At 48.1% G+C, this 26,000-nt stretch overlaps 1 protein-coding gene across 2 annotated transcripts in view; it reads right to left on the bottom strand.

Annotated features, from left to right (window-relative positions):
- The window catches only part of LOC138579502 (uncharacterized), a 1,088,345-nt gene that overhangs the window by 547,043 nt on the left and 515,302 nt on the right, over positions 1 to 26,000 (bottom strand). For both annotated transcript variants that reach the window (XM_069649821.1, XM_069649823.1), the window contains exon 8: positions 22,916 to 23,029. In XM_069649821.1, coding sequence (XP_069505922.1) covers positions 22,916 to 23,029 — 114 coding nt within the window. The remainder of the gene's footprint in view (positions 1 to 22,915; positions 23,030 to 26,000) is intronic.

The following is a 26,000-nucleotide window of genomic DNA, read 5'->3' as shown; positions in this document are numbered from 1 at the left end:
AATCCCCCTCAGTCGCGAACAAACTCAAACTTTCCAAACTAGCCGCACTCTACAAAAAAGAAATGTATATGGTTAAACGAACCTCCTTTGACTCTCGCATATCCCAAGCAAAATCCAACATGAAAGAACTCTTCTCTATCCTCAAAGAAGTAGAAACCCCCATAGTACCCCTTGACACCTGTACTAAAGATAAAAACTGGTGCTCAGAAATTCAAAGTGCCCTAGCGAATAAGATCACGATCCTCCAAAATAAAATCTCCAGCAAAAAAGCCTCCCTTAATGTCGCTCTCCCGCCGAAAATTCCGGACAAGCTCACGCCCACAGATATCACCCGCTTCAAGTTCTCCAAAGTCAATACACTTGAAGTTCAAAAAATCATCCTGTCCTTGAAACCATCCAATTGCCAGGGAGACCTGTGCCCAGCACAGCTTATCAAAGACGCTGCCCGTGACCTCTCCCCTTTCATTACAAAACTGATCAACGCCTCCTTCGCCACTGGCTCCATCCCCACCAACTTAAAACAATCTTGGGTACGTCCACTACTGAAAAAACCTACACTTGACCCAGCCATACCCACAAATTACCGACCCATAACGACCGTTCCCTTCCTACTAAAAATCCTGGACAAGGTTTCCTATGTACAAATACAGAAGCACCTGGAAGATCACCACCTCTTAGGATCCAGACAATCAGGGTTCCGTCCTCAACACAGGACTGAAACCGCACTCATTGACTTCAAAGCTCAGATCGACACGCTCAGAGACAATGGACAAGCTGCCCTACTCCTCCTCCTCGACTTATCTGCAGCTTTCGATCTGGTCGATCACTTTGTCCTATGTACACACCTCCACTCTTCAGCGCACTTCTCTACTGAGGCCATCACCTGGATCGCATCATTCCTTAATGGCAGAACCATGAGGGTCTTCTCTCCCACTGCTGCAGCAGACCCTGTACCCATCACCTGTGGGGTACCACAGGGCTCCTGTGTCTCCCCCACATTGTATAACATATTTACCAAGCCCCTTTCCGATGATTTGGATCATCTCAGTATCACCTACACTAACTATGCAGATGATACCCAGATCCTCCTTCCGCTTTCTGGAGATTATGGAAAGGATTTGGCCTTGCTAAATAGGGTATACATCATTATCCAGGCATGGATGGCCACTCATGGACTATGTCTGAATGATGATAAAACAGATCTCATCATCCTGGGTACCACGTCCAGCCTAAGGAACCTGGGCCCGGCCTACAATTACTTTATGATTGACGGGAACAACATCACAGTCGGACAGGAGGTCAAAACATTGGGATTCTACTTGGATTCCAATTTCTCCTTCAAAAGACAAGTGAGCTCCCTATCATCCTCCACGGCATACACATGCAAATTAATCCACGCAGTCAAACCATTTCTGTCAGACACTAGCTGCCTTACACTCGACTCGCTAGAGCCCTCATATTGTCCCGCATCGACTACTGCAACGCCCTCTACCTGGGATCGTCCAAGGCTACCACCAGCAAGATACAAACCCTCCAGAACAACGCTCTCAGAGCAGCCCTGGGCATCTCTAGAAGAGAACATATTACAGGAATCAGCCAACAGAACAACTGGCTCTCCACTAAAGATAACATTCTTTTAAAAACGGCATCACTCACCCACAAATCTCTTAACAATGCTGCCCCAACATACCTGATCAATAGATTCCACAGACAGTCCTCCTTAAGACCCGTTAGAACAGCATATAAAGACTGCCTATCCGTACCCAACTACAAAAGTGCCACCATAGGTGGAAACAGCTTCCCGGTGAAAGCAGCCAAACTTTGGAACTCCTTGCCTCCAAATCTCAGAATGGACTTGCCCTACCAGAATGTCCGTTCCAAGGCAGTTACATGGCTGCAATCGGAGGCCCACTAGGACTACTAAATGCCGCGCTACCCACACACACTGTAACCACTTAGGCTTACCTGTTTACATGTATATAATGCCTGTCTGACTCACTGCTGCTTTGTATATAACACTGCTTTACCTCATTGTCCTTATGTATATTCTATTATGTCTGCAACTAAGCTTCGAAAATTCTTGTAAATGCTGCGCCCTGATACCTTTGGGTACGCTCACGCATGATAAATAATACAACAAACAAGCAAGCAAACAAACAAACATACACAGAAATGCTAACATGTGTGCATCTCCACATGCAGTTGTGCATAATGCTTTGGAACACATACACCATTGATGTGCATCACACATGACTGGACTCACATGCAGCACGGTCATGTCCCTGCACATACACATCCATACATGGCCCTTTTCAGACATATGTCCAAGCTGCACACTCCTGGCACATCTCAACATGCACTGCCTCCAATAAGTACGCATGGACACTTACCGCTCGACTCCGGACGGGTCTCCCTCTCGAGGACCTGGCGGTGAAGCGCTGGGTTAATGCCTTCCAGGACCCTCATTTAGTCGGTGGTAAGGTGGACCCGGCACCTCACTGCATCCGCTGATTCCGAGAGGCGCCGGGCCTTCCTGAGGGTCCTGGACCTGAAGTCCTCCCAACGCTTATGGACGTGTGGTAGGTCGCGGGTTGCCACCCCCTCCGCGTTGATGTCAACCATGATGTCCGTCTAGATCCTCTTCTGTCCATCCTTGTCGGCGCGTGTTCTTCCGAAGAGGGCATCATAATGCACCAGGACCTGCTCCACCAGGATGCCAACCTCTCCTGCTGTGAAGCTGGCAGCCCTCTGCCTCTCTGGCTGGGGGTTTTCAGTGGTCTCAGATGGTGTTTCCCCCGACATGGCAACCCCTGAGGCAGGTGTGGGTGGGCAACTGGGTCCTGGTGCTGAGCTGTGGAGCGGTGGAACTGCAGTCGGGAGTCTTCTGTTCCAGCAGGGGTGGTCACAGCAACTGGACCCTGCAGATGGCTGACGTGCAGACACCAAATAGCAGGGCACGTGGCCAGCAGGCAGGCAGGCAACAGCAGGTGGCTCGTGGGAGGCGGCTCGGGGCAATGGGTGGCAGGGAAATGGCCTTCTGGGCAGGAGCGTGGTCTTCCGTGTGTTGTCGCATGGCCAGCTTGATACGGAGTGATTTGGCACGTGAAAAAACAGCACGTCAGCGTGTAATTCGAGGAAAGGCCCTTAGCGCGTAAGCGCGTAAGTGACTAACGCGCGCGGGCGATTCCCTCGGCACGGCATAGTGAATCCACACGTGCAAAAACAGCACGTCCGGGTGTCACTGCGTGTAATTGGAGGAAAGGTCCTTAGCGCGCAAGCGCGTAAGTGACGTGGCATGGATGGGCGTTTCTGTGGGCAGGGTTTAAAGGTCCGCGTAGGATGCCATTTTCTTGTATGTGCTTTTTGTGGAGAGCGAGCAGGTGATTCTTGTGCTTCTTGTCAGTTCACACGCGATTACTTCACAATGGTTGCAGTGCGTACTCCTTGTTTACTGAGACAGCGTTCAATTCTTCTTTTGGCGGGGGTGTTGCCAACGCACCCATGCGTGTCTTTTTCACGTTCTTTCTCCAGGCAGACGGTGAGTCGCGCACGTATTTTTCCACTGTGGTTGCCCCTGTGTGTCGCGTACCCATTCAGAGGTCATTGTAGCCTACGTTTAACACGCATATGCTTTTTTTGTGTTTCTGGGTGCCACAGCGTACTGCAGGTCCTTAATTCCACACACGTGGGCTACCGAGGGGTCGCGTGCAAGTTAAATTTTGCTTTCAGGGTGCCTGAGCGTTGCGTGACCCGTCATCTTCCCCCAGGGGTCACAGAAAGCCTTGCTAGAGCACAGGGGTACGTATTCCATCTAGTACCCTTCTCCCTTCACCCCAATTCCCCAGGACAATTGTTTACTGCACTTCCCATTCGCACAAGAACATCAGCGCCATGGTTGGGAGGCGACCAAGTGCTAAGGGAGGCAAAGGTGGCCGACCTCCAAGAGGTGTCCACGGTAGGGGACGTGGCCAGGATGAGCAGGGTGGCCCAAGAGGCCAGTGTGTGGAGGACCAATCAGGGACACCTATGCCCCCCCAATGGGTCGGGGAGATGCAGCTGACACCACCCCAGCTCAGGCCCTGTTAACCCGGCCCATATTTGTCACGGAAATGGCACGAGATGACTCACAGGCCGACTTCTGTGTCACGAAGTCAAAGCCACATGTGGCGGTGAAAGTTGCTTTCACCAGGCCACATGGATCTGGGGCAGCAATGTCATCTGCTGCCCCAAGTAGCCAGGGTGAGGAGGCTGCAGGGGCAGCTGCAGCTCAATCCACCCCGGCTCTGAGTCACCCAGCCGGTACAGTGTTGGTCCCAGACCATCACACCAAGGCAGTTATGCCGCTTGGTCCTGGCAACAACACCCAGCAGCCAATGCCTGCAGTGAGACCTTTGGTCATCGTGCCATTGCCTGCTTTCAGTGCCCAGTCCACCTGCACTCCAGCCCCTAGCGACCAGAGCGGCGTAAGCCACTCAGGGTCCGCACCACCACTCAAGAGGAAGAAGCGTGCTCTTGCGGGACAGGCTTGAACCCCAGACACAGAGGTTCAATGATGTGGAACTAGACGCACTTGTGGGCTACGTGTCGGCCCATGGCCGCGACATGCTGGTGACTGCAGGGTGCAAGACTACGACTGCTCAACGTAGGGCCCGCTGGCAGTGCATCACGGACCAGATTAGTTCCCTTGGATTTGTGAAGCACACAGCTGATGATTGCTCAAAGCGGTGGAATGACCTCAAACGCCGAGAAAAAAACAAGCTGGCTTCCAATTATGCCTCTACTCTGGTGACTGGCAGTGGGTCTCCACCAGAGGAGGATGAACTCACAGAACATAAGGGCAATCGCTGGAGAGTTCATCGCAGAGGATCAGATCCAAGGCGTGGGAGACCTACAAGATCTTGAGGAAATGTCCGGTGAGTGGCCATGCGTGTGTGTGCAAACCATGTGTATGTTGCTTGGGTGATGTGTTCTGATTGAGTACCAGGTCACGCTGTGTAGTCATGACTGCTATAGGTCACCCATGTGGTGCCTCCAAACCATCCTCGCCCTTGGGTTTGGGTTTCACAGTATCCCTACTGACCGCAGAAAACACTTTGCACCTCATGACTGCACTTGCCCTTCAACTGGCATCATGCCACAACATTGTTAATACTGTTTTTCTTGTCGTTCTGCCTGATTGATGGAATCATTTGCATGATAAACACACATTTTTGTGCCGTTCTGGCACAAATTCACCATACTTCAGACATAGATTTCACCCCACAATACATTTGTTGACTTTTTATGGAAATGATTTCATCAATCAGGCTGATTGACTTTTGTGCACCTACACATGCACTGCACACGATCACTTTAGAGCCCTGTTTGAATGTTCAACATGACAATTGACTTGTGTCATGTCCAAGTGACCTACCATTGATGTATCCATGTGCCTACCATCACTGTATTAGTAAACACTGGCGTAGTTGCAGCGTGTGACACATGTGTTTTGTCACACTCTTTTGCATGCTCTATTTCATGATGTGCGTCTCACACGGATGGGGGACAGTACTGATTTACTACCATCTGGGTGTCCTTGTCAATTCTGCCATGGCTATGCTACGTGCCAACTGTGTGCTGGCATGTATCATGTTTGTGGATTGTCCATGCCACTCACAGGCTAATGTGTGATGCAGGTGCTATGCACCATGCAGCACATGTGTTACTTTTCCATTTTGGAGTCCTCAGTGTCCTCTTTTAGGGTCCCCTTCCACTTCATTGGCAGTGCATGCATGCCAGAGTTAGTGTAATGTGTGACATGTCTCATTAATGTATTCGATGTGTAGATTGTGATGCCTATTTGTGTCGGCTATGCTGTTCATGCCTGTCTTCATTACTTTTGTTTTATTTTTGTGCAGGTGATAAGGCACTAGATGCTGTTGAGGAGGAGGAGATGGCGCAGGGGCAGGAGTACTCAGAGCACCAACCAGGCACCAGTGGAGGACGTGGGGTGGTGGTGAAGGAAAATCCATTAGTCCTACAGACCATCCTGTCCACAGGTGTCTCTGGGTACACCTCCAATGAGCTCTATAGCTCAGGTGCTGAATCAGACATTGAGACAAAAGTCCCGTTGCAGGTGAGTGTTTCTGGCAGGGATGCTGTTCTGTCTAACGCACCTGCACTGGGGGCATTCAGTGTTGGAATGTCCGCCTGTGGCGGTTACGGATGCAGGGTCACACTCCACTATATTTGCTCCTGTTCCTGGGCCAGCAGATCAAGGGAGGAATGCAGCCCTGCAGCCTCAGGCAGTGCCAGCACAGCAAGGCGCACATCACCTTGGCCCAAACATGTGTGGTGCCCGCCAACGCGGTGGCCGTGCGCCACCAGGCAATACTCTGTGGGAGAACTCCATGTATAGTATTGCAGCACAAAAGGGGGCATCGTGTGAGATGATGGCTCAGACCGTGGATAGGGTGGCCACTTCCATTATCCCCCCCTGAAAGGCAGGTGGAGCTCCAGCAGCAGGCAACGGAGTCCACGTGCCGCTCACACAGGGGGGACATGTTGGCGTCCAACAGGGACCGATGGGCTGAACTGGAGACTCTGCGCACAGCCATATCTGCAGAGTCACAGGCCCACAGGTATGCCCTGAGGTTAGAACACAGGTTAGAGATACTCTGGGTGCACTTGAGTTGTCCCAGAGTACAAGGTCAGAACAGCAGCTGGAGCACCTAACACGCACAATCTCAGCTGAGCTCCAGGCAACCTGTGAGGAGATCCGGGCATCACGTGAGGCCTTGCAGGAAGAAGTCTGTGCTACCCGTGAGGTGCTGCATGGGGATCTCCGGACCATCATCCTGCAGAACCAAACCTTTCAGACCTGCATGCTTACTGCCATGGAGGAGCATGCCAGGGCTTTGCGTGGTCTGCCTCCCATACCACGCACACCTTCTAATGTACCACCAGAGGATGATGACAGCGACGGCAGTTCTCCCACTATCGGGCAGCCATGCAAGCCATGAGCCCATGGAGGTTTTTTTTTTTCTCAACATCCACGCATGTGGGTGTTGGGGTGCAGCCTGTACCTCCTCCCTCCTGGGTGGTCCCGCCCCCCACTGGTCGACCCATGGCCATTTTTTATTTTTACTTTTAATTTTTTTTTTTTTGATTTTATTTCTCATTTTTAATTAGAATTTGAATTTTTCATTTTAATTTTTTCTTTAAAATGTTTCAGTTTATTCCTTTCATTTTCATTTTCTTTTCATATTTCATTTGAATTTTTCATTTTCATTTTTTATTTTTTATTTTCCTTTTTATTTGAATTAGTATTTTTCATTTTCATTTTTCATTTGAATTTTTTAGTTTTACTTTTCATTTTCATTTTATTTTCATTTTTCATTTTCATTTTTTATTTTTCGTTTCCTTTTTTGTTGAAAAACTATTGTTTTCAGATTGTACATTCATGTTCCAGTGTGTTGCTTTGTGTGGCTCCTGTAGGCATCCACTGTGTGTTCCAGCTGGGCCCATGCAGGCTTGTCCTGTGTTTGTGTTTGAAACTTGGGGTCCTGACACATATACCACTCCTGCTTCCCCTTTACATGGGCTCGCAAGGGTGTCAACGTGTGGCAGTAACTTACACAGAGGCATTGGGCTTCCATAAGTTGTGTGGGCAGTCTGTAGTCCAAACTGTGTATACACCCCTAGTGGGGATTGGTGATGATTTCTCCACTGCATGGTTGATTTGTATATTGTATTCCATACTGGCCATTATGCATATTTGCATGTAGCTTCTTCATGTCTTAACTTGCCTGCCTCCATTGCAGATGCAGTTCGTGTTGTATGCAGTACACTGCCTCATTTACCTACCAGCAACACAGTGGAGATGGAAGGGGTCCATGTGCTGCCTTTGTCAGGTTGTGACACTTGCACTATTATGATTTTTTACTGTCATACGTTGCCACTGTTGGGTCCTGTATTCATGCTTTGTCTTGCTGGTAAGTGTTCATGTGTGCTGTTTCTTTTTCATTGGTGAGAGGGAATTGTCTCTGGCCTGTTTCCATTTGGGACGGTGCACTTTGTGACACTCGTGTCATGTGTTGTGCATTCATTTGGTTGCTTTGACATTGCATGCCATGCCATGGTGTGTTGGGTAGCTGAGATGGGGTTTGGGAGGGGTTGGGTGACATACCACTATTTGGGTGTACTATTTTGCAAGGGGGTAGTCCTTCATGCTGCATGAATGTGTGCCTTTTACTGACACAGCATTGAGTCTGTTTAAGTAGCTAGGGATGCACACAATGTAGCAATTCCAGGAAAACAATCTCAAGGTGGTATGGTTGTGACAGTTGACTGTCCCTTTTGTCATCATCATCAATTATCAGCTGGAATGTGCCAGGCCTGTGTGCACTCGGCAGGGGTGGGATTTTAGGTGAAGAAGTTTGCCACAAGCTGGGTACGGGCTGCCTCACCACGTGCCCTATCCCCTCCAATGCGCAGCGGCTGTGCATGTGGTTGGGGATGTGGGGCACCACCATGTCCACCGGCACGCCCCGCCAGGTTGCAATGTTGTGCAGGGCACATGCTGCCACTGTGATCCTGCACACTACTGGGGGCGCATAAAGGAGCTGGCCACCAGAGCGGTCAAGGGAGCGAAAACGTGACTTCAGCACTCCGAATGTGCGCTCCACTATGCCCCGGGTTGCAATATGGGCTGTGTTGTATCTTACCTGGGGTGGTGTGGTGGGGTTCCGTATTGGCGTCATCATGTAGGTGCTCAGAGGGTAGGCACTGTCCCCTGGGGAGGTGATAATGGTTGTCATTAGTTGGGTTTTCCCATTTCTCAGTGTCTAACATGCATGCATGTGCAGAGGCATTTGTACTCACCAATGAGCCATGTGTTGCGATGCCTCCTAGCTTCCAGGTCCCGGTTTAGGGGTGACATTCTGAATATAAAACTATCATGACTGGACCCCGGATAGTTGGCATATACAGAAGTGATGATTCCCTTGGCATCACATACAACCTGCACGTTGATGGAATGCCAGTGCTTGCGGTTTCGATAGATGTGCTCAGTGGCCCTAGGAGGACGTAGAGCCACATGGGTGCACTCAATGGCACCTAGCACTTTGGGGAAGTGTGCCACCCGTAAAAGTCCTGGACCACGGCCTGCCTTTCTGCAGGTGTTCTGGGCATGTATATGTGCCTGTGGACTGAGGGGCGTGCAGTCATGATTGCCAACACCTGGTGTAGGCAGCGTGACTGCGTGGCCTGTGAGACGCCCCCAACTATGGCACTTGTCCACTGAAATGACCCAGTAGCCAAGAAATGCAGTACATTGAGCACCTTTTCCAAGGGTCTCAGTGCTTGGGAGCACAAGGTGGGTGATGTGAGGTCATCCTCCCACTCAGCAACCAGTTCTAGGATGATTTGAGGTGGAAACCTGTACCTCTCATAGACCTGGTCATCAGGCATCCCAAAAAGGCTGGTCCTGGGTAAAAAAATGCGGGGCCTGGCTATCCTTCTTCTCCTGCGGTGTCCCACGACCACTGCTGCAAGGAACGGTGTATTCATCATAGTGTATGAGCTTCTTTGTTGTTTGCGCACACTTTTATGCTGCGCGGGCCGCTTATGCCTGCTTCCTGCTGGCGTACGTGCTTCCGGATTAGCGCGTCTTTTGTGGCACGCAGGTTTCCCCTGTTCGATTCCATGAATACATGTTGTTAGTACGCGTGTGGGCGTTGCGAGGATTTAGCAGCGGTACTTCCCCCGTAACGCCCACATTTTCACGTGTTGTTCCCCATTCCGCGTGTTCCACCCCCTTTTTAGGTGTGGGCGCTGGCCTGTGTCCGCCTTCACTGGCTGTCTCGCGCACAGCCTTCGGGATGTCGTAATGACGTGTGCGCCACACGCGGATTCAGCGCACATCTCATGTAAGCCACGCGCAGCGCATTCCATGAATCGACAAATGGCTGCGTGTGCGGCTTTAGCACGCGTGCGCTGGGATTTTCACACTTGCACTCCCCTTTTCAGCGCAGATTAATTCCATGAATTACCCTGTATATGTATAAACAATTACACAAAAGGAACACAAAGCCCAGCATGTTTTAATTCTCTGTTATGAGTGTGAGATTTTCATCAGGGGCACTCAAAGAATTAGTGATGCTGGTATTTTACTACTGCTGCAGTGGAGTGATTCTTAACCACATAATTCAATGCAATTTGGCATTATGCTGACCATTGCACAGTATTCCTGAGATGCTATCTTTCATAATCCTTTTGGAGAAATTATAATATAGATGCAGTGAATTTAAATTAAGAAATGAAAACAAGGGAGAGAAGGAGACTGAAAATAGGAATTATTAGTCCCTTAAACACACATAAATGTAAATACAGTATGAGTAGGATATATGCATAACTCCCACTCACCTAAGTCCTTTTGAGTAAATTATGAACATTATATATAGTTCACTGGACCTCGGTAATATCTTCATTAATAAGCTTGCACATGGACGTAAACAAAATGTGCCTTTAGTGAAAATATCTATTACGATATAAGATAACCCAATTTATATTGAAAATGACCAATACAACAAACACAAACATTGAGTATTTCCTTGTATTGAACTGGCTATCCATTTATGGTTCTTTCATTTTGATAACTATTTCAGCACTTCTTCTTACTCATTGTCAGCTCTTTATGAATTTTTGATTTGCCACCACTTATCACACTAGCACTTCCTGTACCCAACCTATGGTTAGCGTTCTAGTGTTTTTACACCGTGCATGGACATAGAATGTCAGATTGAAACAGTTCCTATTAATGTAGGGCTCTGACAACGGTAGGATGATGACTTTGTACACCTTTTATCAAGCTGCCCATCTGTTTATTGCATTGAATGTCAATTATAATGATCAAATTCCATTGATACAGATTACACAATGATTCAACCTTTCTACTAAAGGGCATTTTTCTACTTACAAATCTTTCAATAAGATTAAGAAGTGAAGGCTATCCCAACATGTTGAGAAGGAGCGAGAGTAGGACGCTGGAGTACCAGGCGTCATATCAGGTCAGGAATGCCAGAAGAAGAAGCACACATCAGAAGAAGAGATGCTTAATGAAAGGCTCAGAGCAGGGCATACATGGATAACAAAAGACATGCAAAGGATGTGACACTGGAGCCAGGAGACGACTTCCAGGGTAGCCAATGACAAGCCAATGAGATGTGAGATTCTGAGTGAAACTATGAACTACGGGGGTGGGGATAAGATGTTGTGCTCTACTCCCCCTTCGGCTGTTTTGCCCAGGAGGGTCCGGTAGAAAGCACATGGAGAAAAGGCATACATTCTTGGAAGGAGGGACATTTCTCCTTCTGGCGAGACAGGGCGAGCATGGTAGCTGCACTTCCATGGTGTAATTAAAAAAAGAAGAGAACCTGCTTCGCTATCTCCCACAAGCCTATCTGAAAGAAAGTAATAACTTCCTAGACCTGGATGTACCCTAATACAACCACAAATTTCTCCCCTATTGCTTGCAGTCTTCTACCCCGATATCTGTTGTGACAAGAGCCCACCAACTCTCTGGGCCTGAGCTCTGAGGCTTTCTTAAAGCTCTCTTAAATTTCTAGGCAAAGGTTGTTCTTCTTCCAAAACTGTGCTTGACTCTCTGTCATTCACAGTCTATTTATTGCCTGTATCCTCTGGGTTACTTTACTTTTTAGGACAATGTCCTATACTAATAGCCCTCGAGCCAAAGGCACTCTTTGTCACTCTTATGGATTCTCATAAAAGCCCTTCACAGGCGTGATTCTCCTGCTGTTCCTTTACACCTATGCTCAACTGTTGGAGAACACTCCTGGTCTCCAGGACCCAGGAAGAGTCCAGGTGAGTATTCCGTGTCTGCAAGCTTGTGAGAAAGCTTTATTATGTGTTGTCGGAGGGCTTGCCAATTCCAACAGATCTGGTGCTGTTGACAAAAGGATGGTTTGCTGTCATCGCTTAGATTCAGTCTCGCTTGATCTTTCTAGATTTGCAGAAATTGCTTTAGCATCTTTGGTAGACTTGCCAGTTCAACCAGATTCAATCCTATTCTGGCTACCCACTAGCTTGACTTTATTCTACTTAATCAATGGAATAGTAGGTGAACCAGGCTACTTCGACCCTGTGCCAACTTAGGCATCACTGTCTCTACCTATCAGCTGCGGTCTACCCCCTCTTCCTTGGCTCTCCTGACTGGAGCAACTATGGGGCTCATTGGATCTTTCTGCGCCACCTTTCTACTTTTCACCCTTTCCAGGAGATTATTTTCCTTGCCTCCTTTCTCTCTGTCCTTTCTCCACCTCTCTCCTTCAGTCGCTTCTGTCTTTATATATCAGCATCCTCTGCCTGCCTCTGGTGTTGTTCTCGCCACTCTCTTCTTGAAACCTCCTCACCCCCTCCTATGTCCACAACATTTCCATATCTTTGGTTTTCCACGTTCTCTTCCCATCAATTTCTTCCACCAACCTTCTCTTTCCCACCTCCTGCTTGTTGTACTCCCAGCGTACTCCTCTCACTGTGCACCCTAGCTCCTTTCATCTACCTTCAAACTCTAAAACAGCTGCCATAGTTGGGTCCAGTTTTACAGTTGCCCACGTGGGTCATCGCTCTCAACACGTGGTTCACCTATGGGGCTTTATTTGGTATACTTTTGGAATCTCTAATGTGCCCTGGCTGTGGGCTCCATGTAATAATGTTATGATTAATAACCGCTGATCAGCCTGCATCTCTACGGGCTGAATGGATAAATATCCTGAAAACCACACTGGAGAAAGGCAACCCTGTCATGACAGTCCCCTCAATACAGAATGTCTCCTGCATGTTCCCCTATCTTTGTTTCATCCCTAGAAGTCTGCTCGTCTTTGGGTTTGATGTGCATAGTGGTTTGTGGTCTGGATCTCAGGCTGAGGGCATGCACCTGATGAATGCATGCCGGGGTTTGCAGGCCACGCTCATAAGCTGATGGAATGCACCTGTAAACCTGAAAGCCCAAACGCATCTCTGTTTACTTATGGGGCAATCATGTAGCACACATGCAGGGGCCAGGAGAAGAAAAGCAGCCATGGAGGATCTAGCATATACCACCTCTGGGTCAAATTCACGCAGTGGGTGGTCATGTTAGGCCCCAAGTTCTCTTGTTCTCTCTCACCAGATATATTACCATGATGTAACACAGGAATGTGGACAGTTGCAGACACAATAGAGGAACACTCAGGAATTAGGCTTTAACCTCCTTAGTGCCAAGGACGAGCTATCTCATCCTTGACATTACGCATAGCTCTCAACCATTTGTGACGCAAAGGCGGGTGAAAACACCCGATTTTATTTTTGGGGGGTGAGAGGCCTATTGAAACGAATGGGCGTGCAGGAGGCTTGGCGGGTGATTCAGCTGTTTACAAGGCGGGTGACACCCGCCAAAAGCGTGTGAGTTGAGAGCTATGCATTACGTACGCAGTGCCAAGGACGAAATAGCTAGTCCTTTTTGGCACTCCGTTTTGTGCGATCCCTGCAAAGCAGGGATCGCACAAAACTGAAATCCAACCCCGGGGCTATGTGAGGAGGAGGATTTCTGTCAGTTTCACGTCAGCACACGTAATGCGTGCTGACGTGAAACTGAAAGTAATTTTTACTGCGGCAGCCATTTCAGGGTGCCGCAGTGATAATAAAAGGTGAATTTCCACCTTTCTCTACCACTCGATCTGTGGCACTATTGTGCCGTTCAAATCGAGGGAAGTGTTGCTGGAAAGGGGAGACTCTCCCCTTTCCAACAACAACTTTTTATAAGCATTGCTGGGCGCTGATTGGGAGCAGAGCGCTCGATCTGCGCCCAGCAATGCCACTAGACCACTAGGGATCTCTTTGTGACGTGGGGGGGAGAGGGAGCTGCTTACTATGTAAGCAGCCCTCCCCCCCACCAGCCCCCAAGGCATGAAGCCACCCGTATTGGCTCCCCTGGGACCAGATGGGTGATCATCTGCCCCCAGGGAAGGGGGCACAAAAAAATAAAAATAAACATAAATAAAAGGAGATTTGGGTGGGGGCCCACTAGCCACCAGGATTTTTTTGCCAAGGAGAGGGGGGTAGCCCTCAACTCCCCCACCCTAAGTGGATGGGGGACACCTCATGTAGCCCTCCCTGGGGGCAGATTTCTGGCCCTAGGAAGGGGTACATGGGATGCCCCCCATCCGTTTGGGGTGGGGGGAGAGGCCACCGGAAATATTGGCAGAGGCCTCCCCCAAGCCTGCGGCAGTACATTTTGCCCCCCCTGGGAGCAGATAGGCACACTCATGTGCACATCTGCCCCTAGGCAAGGGGCAAAACAAAAACACAAAAAAGAAAAGTTTTGTTTGGGGGGTGGGGGTTTGGGGCCGCTAGACCACCAGGATTTATTGTGTCATGAAAGGAGGGTGGCCCTCTCCCCCATCCTCAAGTGGATGAGGGGTACCTCATGTAGCCCTTCCTGGGGGCAGATTTCTGCCCCTAGGAAGGGCCATCTACCCCCAGGGAGGGCTACATGACATGCCCCCCCCATCCATTTGGGGTGGGGGGAGAGGGCCACCAGAATTGGTGTCACAGGCCCCCCCAAGCATGGGGCAGTACGTTTTGCCCCCCCCCGGGGCAGATGGGCACAGTTGTGTGCCCATCTGCCTCAAGTGAATGGGCAATAAAAAAAATTGAAAATAAAATGGGGTTTTGATGGGGGTGGTGGGCACCCTAGGCCACCAGTGAGTTATGTATTGAAAAGGGGGGTGGCCCTCTCCCCCCCCACCCAAAATGAAGGGGGGCATCTCATGCAGCCCTCCCTGGGGGCAGATTTCTGCCCCTATGTGGCCCCAGGGAGGGCTACCTGAGATGCCCCCCAACCATTTGGGGTGGGGGGAGAGGGCCAGTAGAAAACTTGACAGAGCGCCCCCAAAGCATGGGGCAGAGTGATTTGCCACCCTGGGTGCAGATAGGCACACTAATGTGCGCATCTGCCCCATGGCGAAGGGGCAAAAATAAAATGTAGAAATACAGGGAGGTTTTGGGTGGTTTGGGGGGCACCTTAAACCACAAGCGACTTATATAATGAAAAGGGGGGTGGCCCTCTCCCCCCCACCCCAAATGGATGGGGGGCTCTCATGTAAACCTGCCTTGGGCCACATAGGGGCAGAAATCTGCCCCCAGGGAGGGGCAAATGTGTTTTTGCTGGGGGTGAGGGTCAGTAGACCACCAGGGATGGCTTGAAAGGGGGGCCGTGATCAGAGAGTAGTAGTTATGATTTGTTTTTGCTGCAGTGACCATAGGTAACAAATGTTTTTTGTTTCGTTTACAGCTTTTTCTACGCGAGCAGCTGCAACATTTTGTGAGTCCTTAGAACTCTAGGACGGTTGGAGGGGATGTCCCTGGCCTTGGGAATCAGTTTCCCATGTGGTTGTACCATCGACAAGCACAACGCCAGCTCCAGGAAAGCCCGGCAGGGTCCCCTTCCCTCCCTCCAGGGAAATTCTGTAACACAGCCCAGCCAGCTCTCTAGGATGGTCGGCAGTGATGTCCCTGGACTTGGGCGGTTGTCTCTAATGTGGTTTGACCATCCCCAAGCCCAACAGCGGTTCCAGGTAGCCCTGGCAGGGTCCCCGACCTTTCCCAGAGGGAAATTCTGTAACGCAGCCGAGTCAGAGTTCTAGGATTTGTCGGGGGTAATGTCCCTGGCCTTCGGCGGCCGTCTCCCCTGTGGGTCTACCATCCCCAATCACAGCGGTAGTTCCAGGGAGCCCCGGCAGGATCCCCATCTGTTCCCAGAGGGAAAAGCTGTATCGCAGGCACGCCAGATCTCCAGGATAGTCAGGGGATTATGTCCCCGGACTTGCGTGGCTATCTCCCATGTGGGTTGACCGTCCCCAAGCCCAGCGACAGTTCCAGGGAGTCCCGGCAGGTTCCTGTTCTTTTCCCATAGGGAAAAGCTGTAACGCAGGCCAGCCAGAACTCTAGGATGGTCGGGGGTGATTTCCCTGGCCTTGGGCGGCTGTCTCCCATGTGGTTTGACCGTCCCCAAGCCCAGCAGCGGGTCCAGAGTGAAATGTCCGAACATTTTGGTTTTTTCACCACATTTCGGACTTTGCCAGGGGTTGTGGGTAATACATTCTGAGGCGATTCGCACTAGTCACACCTCTGTGGATTCCCACGGGTGTCCTCTTTTTGGAAATGCATGGGGTTCCCCGTTTTTGTTGGTGGCTTTGACACCCTAGGCCCAAACGTGTAGGTTGTCCACAAGAGCAAAATTTCTCAAAATCTGCTCTGCCATAAGACTAGGGGTTACCAGTAGTTTAGCCTTTTCCCTTTGCGCCCAGGTAGGTTCACCAACACATGTGAGGTACCGTTTCTGTCGGGACACCTGTGGGAACGCGGGTAGGTAGGACATGTGGTGTTGGTGGCGTGTTTCGGTGGGTGGGCAGAGTAAAATGTCAGAAAATTGAGATTTATTTTGCCAAATTTCAGACTTTGCTGGGGCTTGTGGGTAATAAATTCTGGTGCGATTCGCTTGTTACACCTCTGTGGATTCCCACGGGTGTCCTCTTTTCGGAAATGCATGGGGTTCCCTGTTTTCCTTGGTAGTCCGACACCTTAGGCCCAAATGTGTACGTTGTCCACAAGAGCAACATTTCTCAAAATCTGCTCTGCCAAAAGACATGAGGTTACCAGTGCTTTAGCCTTTTCCCTTTGCGCCCAGGTAGGTGCACCCACAGATGTGAGGTACGGTTTTCGTTGGGACACCTGTGGGAACGCGGGAAGGTATGACATTTGTTGTGTTTGCGTGGTTTTCATAATGTTTCGACCCATTTGCTGCTGCCCTTTGTCACACAACACTTTCATTTCCCAAATGTGACCTACAATTAGTCGCTGCTTTAGACACTATACACTTTTTTAACCTGCACAAGTCACCTACCCTTTAAAAGGTCTGCCTGCGCTCTTTCAAAGAAATGTATGCTTGCCCTTCCTCACCACACCTGTTTTCCTTATTTACACATGCTAAGTACGTCTGTTTAGGCCGTAAGCATAAAACTCCTGTGTACCATGGCTCGGTTTTTGGCTTGTGGTATTGCTTGTTTTGTGAAAATTAAAAAAAAATGTGTGATTTGCTAACTGGAAGAGTCGGGGGAATGTAGCGGAGCATTGTTTTTTTCAAAATTCACAGAAGCAATTGTCTTACCGGGCCAACCATGTCCACCACATAACTTATTTTCTGTCATTTTCCCGATTTTTCCCCAAACTATGGAATTTTTCCCTATATAGTCGTTGCCTGACCTGCGCAAATCACTTCTTCCTCAACTTGGAATGTTGTCTTCTTATCAGAAATGTATGCCTATTGTATCTTCTCATTCAGCTTTCCTACCCTTCTCTTCCATTCCGTCCACGCATGTCCTATTAGAAAAAAAGGCCAAAATCACCTACCTCTCACAAAACGGCTGGTAACTATATCAAAATACGTTTTTTTGGTTTCCACTCAACCTGATTTTGAAAGCCTGGAAAAGCAAACCATTTGTTCCTAGCACTTACAAGGAAAAAAACCACATTTTCTCCCTTTTTGGTTATTTTCTCTCACCCTCCTACAGCAAACATTGATAGTGGGGAAAAAAGGGGCCAAATTTGTCCGAGATATGTCATGTAACAAAAAAGTTACAAGGGATTGAATGGTGACATACCAAAATCCCCAAAATAGGCCAAACATTACAAACTATTGGTCTCAATATTAAAGTTGACTGTATGGGGTTTATTGTTCAGGACAATGGAACACTTTGCTTTGAATAGGTAGAAGAAATGTATGTGTTAACAGTGGTCATACATCAGATACAACAGGGTCCAGCAAACCGTTAGTGTTAGGCGTTTTAATGGGTCACTAAGTGGTGCAATTAAACCATCTGCTATTTGAATGAAAGTCCTAGGTGGCCTCAACAAAGTCACAGAAAATTGTACCACTTAGTGTTCAACTTTAGATTTATTTGTAAACTAAGAGATACTCAAGTGTTTTTTAGAAACGTCACATTTTTTTACCAGTTCTGGTGATGTTGTTTCCGCTATAGTAAGAGCTGTAAAGGTTTTTCTCACCACGTTCACCAATTGTGTACTCCATAATAGAGAGACTTCTAAATATTACTGGTAACAGAAGCTCTATTAAACAACTCAGCCTTTGATATGGCAACAGCCATCAAAGTAGACAGATACTGACCTCTAAGTTAGGCCTTGAAACCGGTACCATGAGGTAATCCCTGGAACAAACCTGCACAAACCGTTTAGGTACTAGTCTCATTGAATCTTGTTAAGTGACCGAAGTCCCCTTGGTTGGTATAAAAGAACCTACCTGTACCCTTGAATTCGACTTCCTGCATGTGAATATGAAAAACTACTGCAGCACTTTTCCTGCTGAATATCCATATTTGAAAAGTTGGGATGGCAATCAGTACAGAGGACAGGTCGTTACTAAAAGCAAGACTTGGACGTTCATTCTAGCTTCTCTGGTTGATTTGATTCCTTAGCTAAGAGTCTTCTATGGCTTCTGTGCTGAGGGAACCAACTTCACTCAAAATATACTCAAGTAGTTTTGTTCCAATGTTGATGGACACCATCAAGTATTGGAAATGCATGTTTGTAGTAAAATGTTGGAAACTAGTTATGAAGCGTGCATCATGAAAAGGTGTACATTATTGAGGAAATGCTTGGTGTTTCAATAGTAGAAAGTTTCCTTTCCACAGTAATAAATCTGAAAGGAAGGCCTGGATTGTGATCTCATATTGATTCCAAACAGCCTACTCTGCGCTTTGCATCAGGTGTTGGCATTTTCTCAATTCGGGGCATTTCAGGACCTCCATAGAGAATACATCATTGACTGAGTGTCAGCTTGCCACACACTGATATTCTTTATTAACAGTGGCCCCAGATTGAAGGAGAGTTGTGGTGGACTGTATTCACAGAGGTTCACACACACACAGCAGTGCAGTTGTGGCTTGGCACTAAAGAGAGAACGTACGAAAGTACAGACCTCATGGTGGAATATGGCTAGTGAGAACAATGGAAGACACATAATCCCGGATGATGAGAGCACTCTGTTGAACATGAGATAAACATGGAGGTGGCTACATAAACAAGACTTCTTGATGTCATAGACAAGACGAAATAGGCAGTGGCAGGGAAAAATAGCTATTCAATTTACAGGCAATTCCTGCAATGCACAATATAGTTCTTTGGCCAACTGCTGGTGTGCAGAGGGTAAAGGCACCTCAAGTGAGGTTTTGTGTATTGAAGTTTATCCCCATCCTTCTTTACAAGGAGGTGTAGGCACTAACATATATTCAAATATACTGAGGAAGAGGGCAAGGCCTCGGGCCCTGACGGCATCCCGATAGATATGTACAAAGCCGCCACAGGCGATATTGCCCCAAAGACTGTGGTCGACTCCCTACATCAATGCTAAGCGCTAACATTGTGGTGTTCTCCAATAAGGGGAGGCCGGCAGACAAATGTGGCTCCTATAGGCCGATATCCCTTATAAATTCTGATGCCAAGATTCTGGCAAAATGCCTGGCACAAAAGATCGAAGCGGCCATGCCCCACATGATACAAGACGACCAAACGGGCTTCATCCGCAAACGGCATTCGCGGGACAATGTCTGCCGACTACTTCATGTCATCGCGTACAAGACGGTCCAAGGAGACTCCATTCTAACAATCCACGCCGAAAAAGCATTTGACAAAGTCAAATGGGATTTCATGTTCCTGGCCCTCGCTGAATATGGCCTTCCCCCGTTGATCCGCCTACTATATACAGGCCTGGTGGCAACAGTGACAACCAACGGCCTTACGTCGGCTCCCTTCACCCTCCATTCTGACACACGCCAGGGGTGCCCCCTGTCGCCCCTCCTCTACGCCTTGTCCATAGAACCGGTAGCCGAGATACTGCGGACCGACCCGAGCTGGCGGGGGCTCTGGAGCGGCGGCGTGGAACACTGGGTCTCCCTCTACACCGACGACCTCCTCCTTTACATTGGCGACACTCCCACCTCCCTCCCCCGAATACGACACCTCCTACAGCAATAGGGTCCTATGGCAGGGTATGGGGTAAACTCGACCAAGTCAGAGATACTCCAGCTGAGACCCCACATTCCCTGGGACCCTGGAGGGGTGGCCCCGTTCCGGTTGCAAACTAGCCACATTAAATGTTTAGGGCTCAGCACCAGCACTCAAATTGCGGTCTTCGGGACCTCAATTACCCACACATGGGCGAGCGGATACAGGCAGATCTATCTAAGTGGGACACCCTGCCGTTGTCCCTAACTGGCAGAATCAATGCCATAAAAATGAACGCGATGCCTAGACTTATCTATCTAGTGATGATACTGCTTTGCGCTCCAAGCCCGAAGATGTATAAAACTTTTGAAGACGCGGTCACGAGGTTCATATGGAGGGGCAAAATAGCACGCTTACACTCGAAAGCTCTCACGGCCTCCAAACCCGATGGTGGCCTCGCACTGCTCTCGTGGCGCACCTACCACCAGGCCGCACAAATTTGGTGGGCCAAACGGTGGCTCAACCCGGATGACCGCTCTAGCTGGAGAGAAATGGAACTGACATTGCTGGCCCCCCTAACAGCGGGAGAGGCCCTACCAATTCCCCCAGGTAAGCTTCCGAGACACATAAGGACACATCCCATAGTAGGCTAGACTATTGCCCAGTGGCATAGACTCCACTCTCAACAAGGAGCAGACATAAGAAAGGTGCCTGCGTGGATGTCGGCCAAAACCTTCTTATCACTCGATGAGACGACTAAACTCCATCCCGAGCAGGACACCAAATGGGCGCAGGTTAGAATCGCCGACATATGTGACGGTCCAACGATACAAACATTCTCAGAAGGAGGCGGATCCCTTGACCTGCTCCCAGGACAGTGGCTCCAATACGGCATAATCCGCGCCGCCATAGCACAACATACCTCGGCGTCCTCCACACAGGCGCCCCCCCACCTCCTGTGAGCTCAAACTAGAGCGAATGACCCGAGAACACCCACACCTAGCTACGTAATACTCCATGGCCATCCCGAACAACGTGGGGAGGAACTCTGCACTAGCTGATGCGTGGTCGACTGACCTCAGCATTAAGATAGAGACCAGAATTTTATACCAATATTTCGCTGCCATCCCCAGTGTCTCATTGAACTTAAAAAACAGGGAAATCCAGTATAAAATAGTACAACGCTTAAACTACGCCCCGTCGAGAATGCACAATATGGGAATTCTGCCCTTGCCGCACTGTTGGCAGGGGTGTGGAAGAATAGGCACCATGGGACACACCGTGTGGTCCTGTTCAAAGATCCAACCGTTCTGGCAAACGGTGTTCAACACGCTGAACACCCACTTCCCGGAGGCCGACATATCATCAACACAAGAAGAAGCGCTTTTCGAGGCCAACTATAGAGACTGGCACACAGACCCCATGGCATGTAGAGTCATACACGCAAAATTGTTCCCAGCCTGCAAACTTCTGGTTATGAACTGGAAAGCCCCAGAGGTGCCCTCCACTGTCCAACTATCTGCCATTCTGGCCAAAATGAGCTCTTTGGAAAAAAGTGCACTCCAAAGACTGAACCCGACCAAGGTGGCGCTAGCACTCACATACTGGATAAGGCTTGATCCACCTACACAAGATTTGCCCTGGAATGGGGGGGGGCATCGACTGGACAAGACCAATTAGCCTACAAGAACACACTTTACACCAGACCACTACCACTCCCCCAGGTGGCCCAACCCCAGAATAACCCCCACTTGGTGCCGGGAGGGAGCACCAATAGGAAGCTGGCACCCCCACACGTGGAAGCCAACATACCTCGCCCACTAGCGATAATTACACTGATCCCAAAACAGTTCTTGTAGTAGTTGTTAAGGTTGTGTTAGTTACAAGGGGGGTAGGGGGAGGGGGGAGGGGGAACGGGTAGAAACCTCAGGACTGCTCTGGAAGAGACACTGCAATGGCACTGAACTGCCCTGTGGCACCCCGCTACGGGAAGGGGGTAGACTCCGGAGCAACAACCGCCCACTCCTTATTTGTTTAGGAGGGGTGTTTGGGGGTCGCCCGCATTGGGACGAGAGTTGCTTTTCATCCTATGATTTAAGATGTAATATAATATGAGTGGTTTATTATGAAAAAGAAATGTATAACTCTTCAATAAAAAGGTGTTACAAAAAAAAAGATACTGAGGAAGACACAGGAGAAAGAGCTGTGCTCAAAGGGTATTCAGATGCGAGAAGTTCCTTAGAAATGAATACAAGCAATGCTCCACTATGAATGGACAGTCGGATCAGGAGACATCAGAGACATTGGAGTCCTTAACCAGCATCAGTCCCAAATGGATGTCTTGGTTAGCTAGTGAAATAACGATGAAAGCCATGGGCATGCGGGGGGATATGCCACCACCGGGGAGGCTATGTGCTTTTGGTGGGTCGCTAGGGAAAACGCCCAAAATCATTGTTGATGTGTTAGTTTAAGAGGGTGTTTTAAGATGGTGCCTAAATGAGTGTCTGTACAGGTGGTGGAGAATAAGGGCATACGAATGGAATTACACATTGAGGAGTATGGACATTCTGTAAAAGTATTCTCCCCTTCACCACACATGCCTTTCCTGATTCCTCCAAGCTGTGGTAACAGAGTGGAGATGGCTTTACTGGAGGCTGATTATTTAGTAAAATAAAATAATGCGGATCTCCAAGGGAGTTTTGGAAGAGGGGTTCTTACATGGCTTCTAGAAAATCGAGGATTTGTGTTTTACTGTTTGTATTTCTTCCAACATTTTATGTTAGGAGTTTAATCAAAAAGATTATAGATATTCATTCATTCTTGTGGACATATTAGGTCAATCAATGATAACATTTACCTGCTGGGCTGGGAAATGAGATAGGCTGAATATCCCTCCAATCAGGAACTGAGCTATTCATTATGTCATCCTTTGTCTCAGCACCTCCCTTACAGGGACATTTGACAGCTGCTGCTAGAAGAAAGGAATAAGAGTAAGCAAGACAAGGGGAAGAGGAGAAAATGGGAAATATGAGAATAGGGCAAAAAGGAGAAACTACAGGGAGTAAATGAACAAACCCTTGAAAAGCACTATTTTACGCTACTAATCCCTTTCACTCTTACCGTTCTACAATTGCATCTCTATTTGCCATCGAGGGACTCTGCAGAACATTCTGCACAATGGTGAGCAGCATTATGTCTCAGTGTAAGAGCCCTGAGGAAGCTCAATGTTCATTCAAGCTAGCCTTTTCTTCCACACAGCTTAAAGGATAGTTCCGGGACTTTTTTTTTATTGTTCCTATGGTTCGGCCATGTGTTTTTAAGCATAAATCGGTAGATCGTAGAAAACTTTCCTATGGACCTTACCCGACTTTTCGTCCATTAACGCACTCGAAAACATCCGCCATTTTATGATAATCCTCTCACTTGCCGCATCGCCCTGGCTCACCTGCTTTTGCGGCACTAAATCAAATCCCCCGCCCCTGAAACAGACTTGATCAAAACATTCATATTCCCCGCCTCTATCCGTGACGTGACTGAGCTGCGTAGGCAAACGCGCCCAGGCGTCTTCTACGCGACTCCACACAGAACCAGGAAATCAACACAGATGAGCTCAAACAACACAGCGCGCCACAATTGGGAATATGAAACTGTACTTTTAAATTAAACCGCAAGATTGTAAATTTGGTAAAGTACATTTATTTGACATCAAATGTTTTGAGAATATTCAGCGATTAGCATTTTTATTTGCTCACGTTCCAAAAAGTTCGTTTCGAGGCACACGATGTTCCTTTGCTGTACACAGGGTCTTAGATCATCTCACAATACAGCGCCACAATTCGGAATATGAAACAGTGGTTTAAAAGCAAACGGCAAGATTGTACATTTGGCAAAGTACATTTATTTGACATCAAATGTTTTGAGAATATTCAGCGATTTGCATTTTTATTTGTTCACGTTCCGAAAAGTTCATTTCGAGGCACACGATGTTCCTTTGCTGTACACAGGGTCATAGATAAATGAATTTTTATTTGCTCTCGATCCAAAATATTTCGTCTTGAGGCAAGCGATGTTCGTGTGCAGTAGACAGGGTGTTGGTTTACGATAAAATAAGCTCTTCGGTCGCACTGATAATCGCATGGCTATTCTAACAACGAGGCACTAGGGCACCACAACGGTCTGTATTTTGCATCTAGCCGTTAGTACCGCGTAAGGGCATACTTGTACTTGGCGATCGTCCCACAAAATGGTCAGGGTGCTAACGTTGTTCACGGGGAGAAGCAACTGGCGATTATAGAAGCCATCCGCCGGTGTCTGGTACTCGTGACACAGACAATAATGGACGATGTATCTATTTGAAAAACATAAAAAAAGGAAATTAGTCTCACCATCAGATCTTTATTAAAATTATTCATTTTATATATTAGGTCTGGAAATGATTTCATAGCTAGGACAGTGCAACTGGGTTTTATACGTCAAGGGGGGCTGTAGGATACTGAGACAGTCCCCCAGTGCAGGGGTTGACAGGGAGTGCAGGTGGAGAGTGGAAGGGCCCAGGACCGAGGTCGCAGACAGTGGACAAGTTGTAGCAGGGGAGAGGGAGAGAGAAAGCAGAAGCAAAGAGGAAGGTTTGGAGGTGCTTCCGTAAAAGGAGACGGTTCTCCCCAAGATAGTGCGCGGTACAAAACAATATGCCACATAGAATGAACAAGTACAACTCAACCCGTCTTTAAAGCTACTGTATAGTAATTAAATTGCGGTATAAACTCATCTAAAGAGTTACTTACATTATATTTGCATTTTCCATTGTGACTGTGCGTAGGGCAGCCCCGAAATACCACTCCTTCTATGCCGACGTTTTATTTCTTCTAATGAACGAACATGAAATGGCTTTCGTTTCTGAAATTATATTCATTATCGTTTCTTACGTGGTCCCGGCCTGTCAAGGTCAAATAACAATAGAACCTTATACTGAGTCGTGGGCCATTCTGGCACTCGAGAAAAAATCAAAGCAGCTGACCTTCACTTTGAACGAACACACATTCCTAGTTAGCTAAATTCAGTGTACGGCCGTTTTACAGGACTTGAAATTTACACTCCATCTTTGCATTTTGTCTGCTTGCTTTGCTGCCCCACAGAACCATAAATACGGAGACATTCTATATTTTTGGAAAAATAATTTATATTACTGTTTGGTTTAATTTAATGCGCAAATGAACAAGGTTGGATATATAAACATATTCAATGGGCCTGCGACATGAGGAGACTCGAGAGAACAGACAATCAAATTACAATCATTTAAACCGTGATGTGTATTTCTCAATGAGCTCTTCTTTAGGTGGACATGGAACAGAGGCAATGTTGGGTGGCAATGCAGTTGTCACCTGCACAGGTTCGTTCACAACTCCATTTATGTGCCTATCTAGGACGTCAACAATAAGTCTCTCAATAAACTCATATTGCATATCCTCAAACACTGGTTTGATCACCCATTGTTTACTTCTTTTAGTGAAGGCCTTATTGTAGCGAAGCGTCCCTAAAGTTCCGGTCGTCCTACTTTGTTGACGTCCAACGTTATGGTTATGTGCCAAGACCGCTAGAAGTGTCTGATTTATCATGCCCTCCATGCCAAAATGCAATCGTTTTGGCCTGTACTTTAGGCACATATTGTGGGACACCTCCAAATCTCCTGTGTGGCAGAATTCCGTGAGTCCCCTCAAATCTCTTGTTATAGTTTTATCAAATACAATCTTTTCAATGGCTTTGTGAGTGGGTGATGAAGGAATCAACCACTTCTTCTTCCGTGCCTCCTCTGTGGACAAATGGCCATGTTCACAATTGTGGAAATGTTGGTTTGTGTTCCAACGATGAACGTTTGTGCAGTGTGGCATTACTGACCGCCATTTTTCCAGTAGAATTTCCAACGACCCTCCACATGTTTTTGA

This window comes from Ambystoma mexicanum, chromosome 3p (genome assembly GCF_040938575.1).
Source record: "Ambystoma mexicanum isolate Mex_15411 chromosome 3p, UKY_AmexF1_1, whole genome shotgun sequence".
Classification (NCBI taxonomy): domain Eukaryota; kingdom Metazoa; phylum Chordata; class Amphibia; order Caudata; family Ambystomatidae; genus Ambystoma; species Ambystoma mexicanum.
Note: the sequence above shows the minus strand (reverse complement) of the source record. Positions and strands in the feature narration are given on the sequence as shown.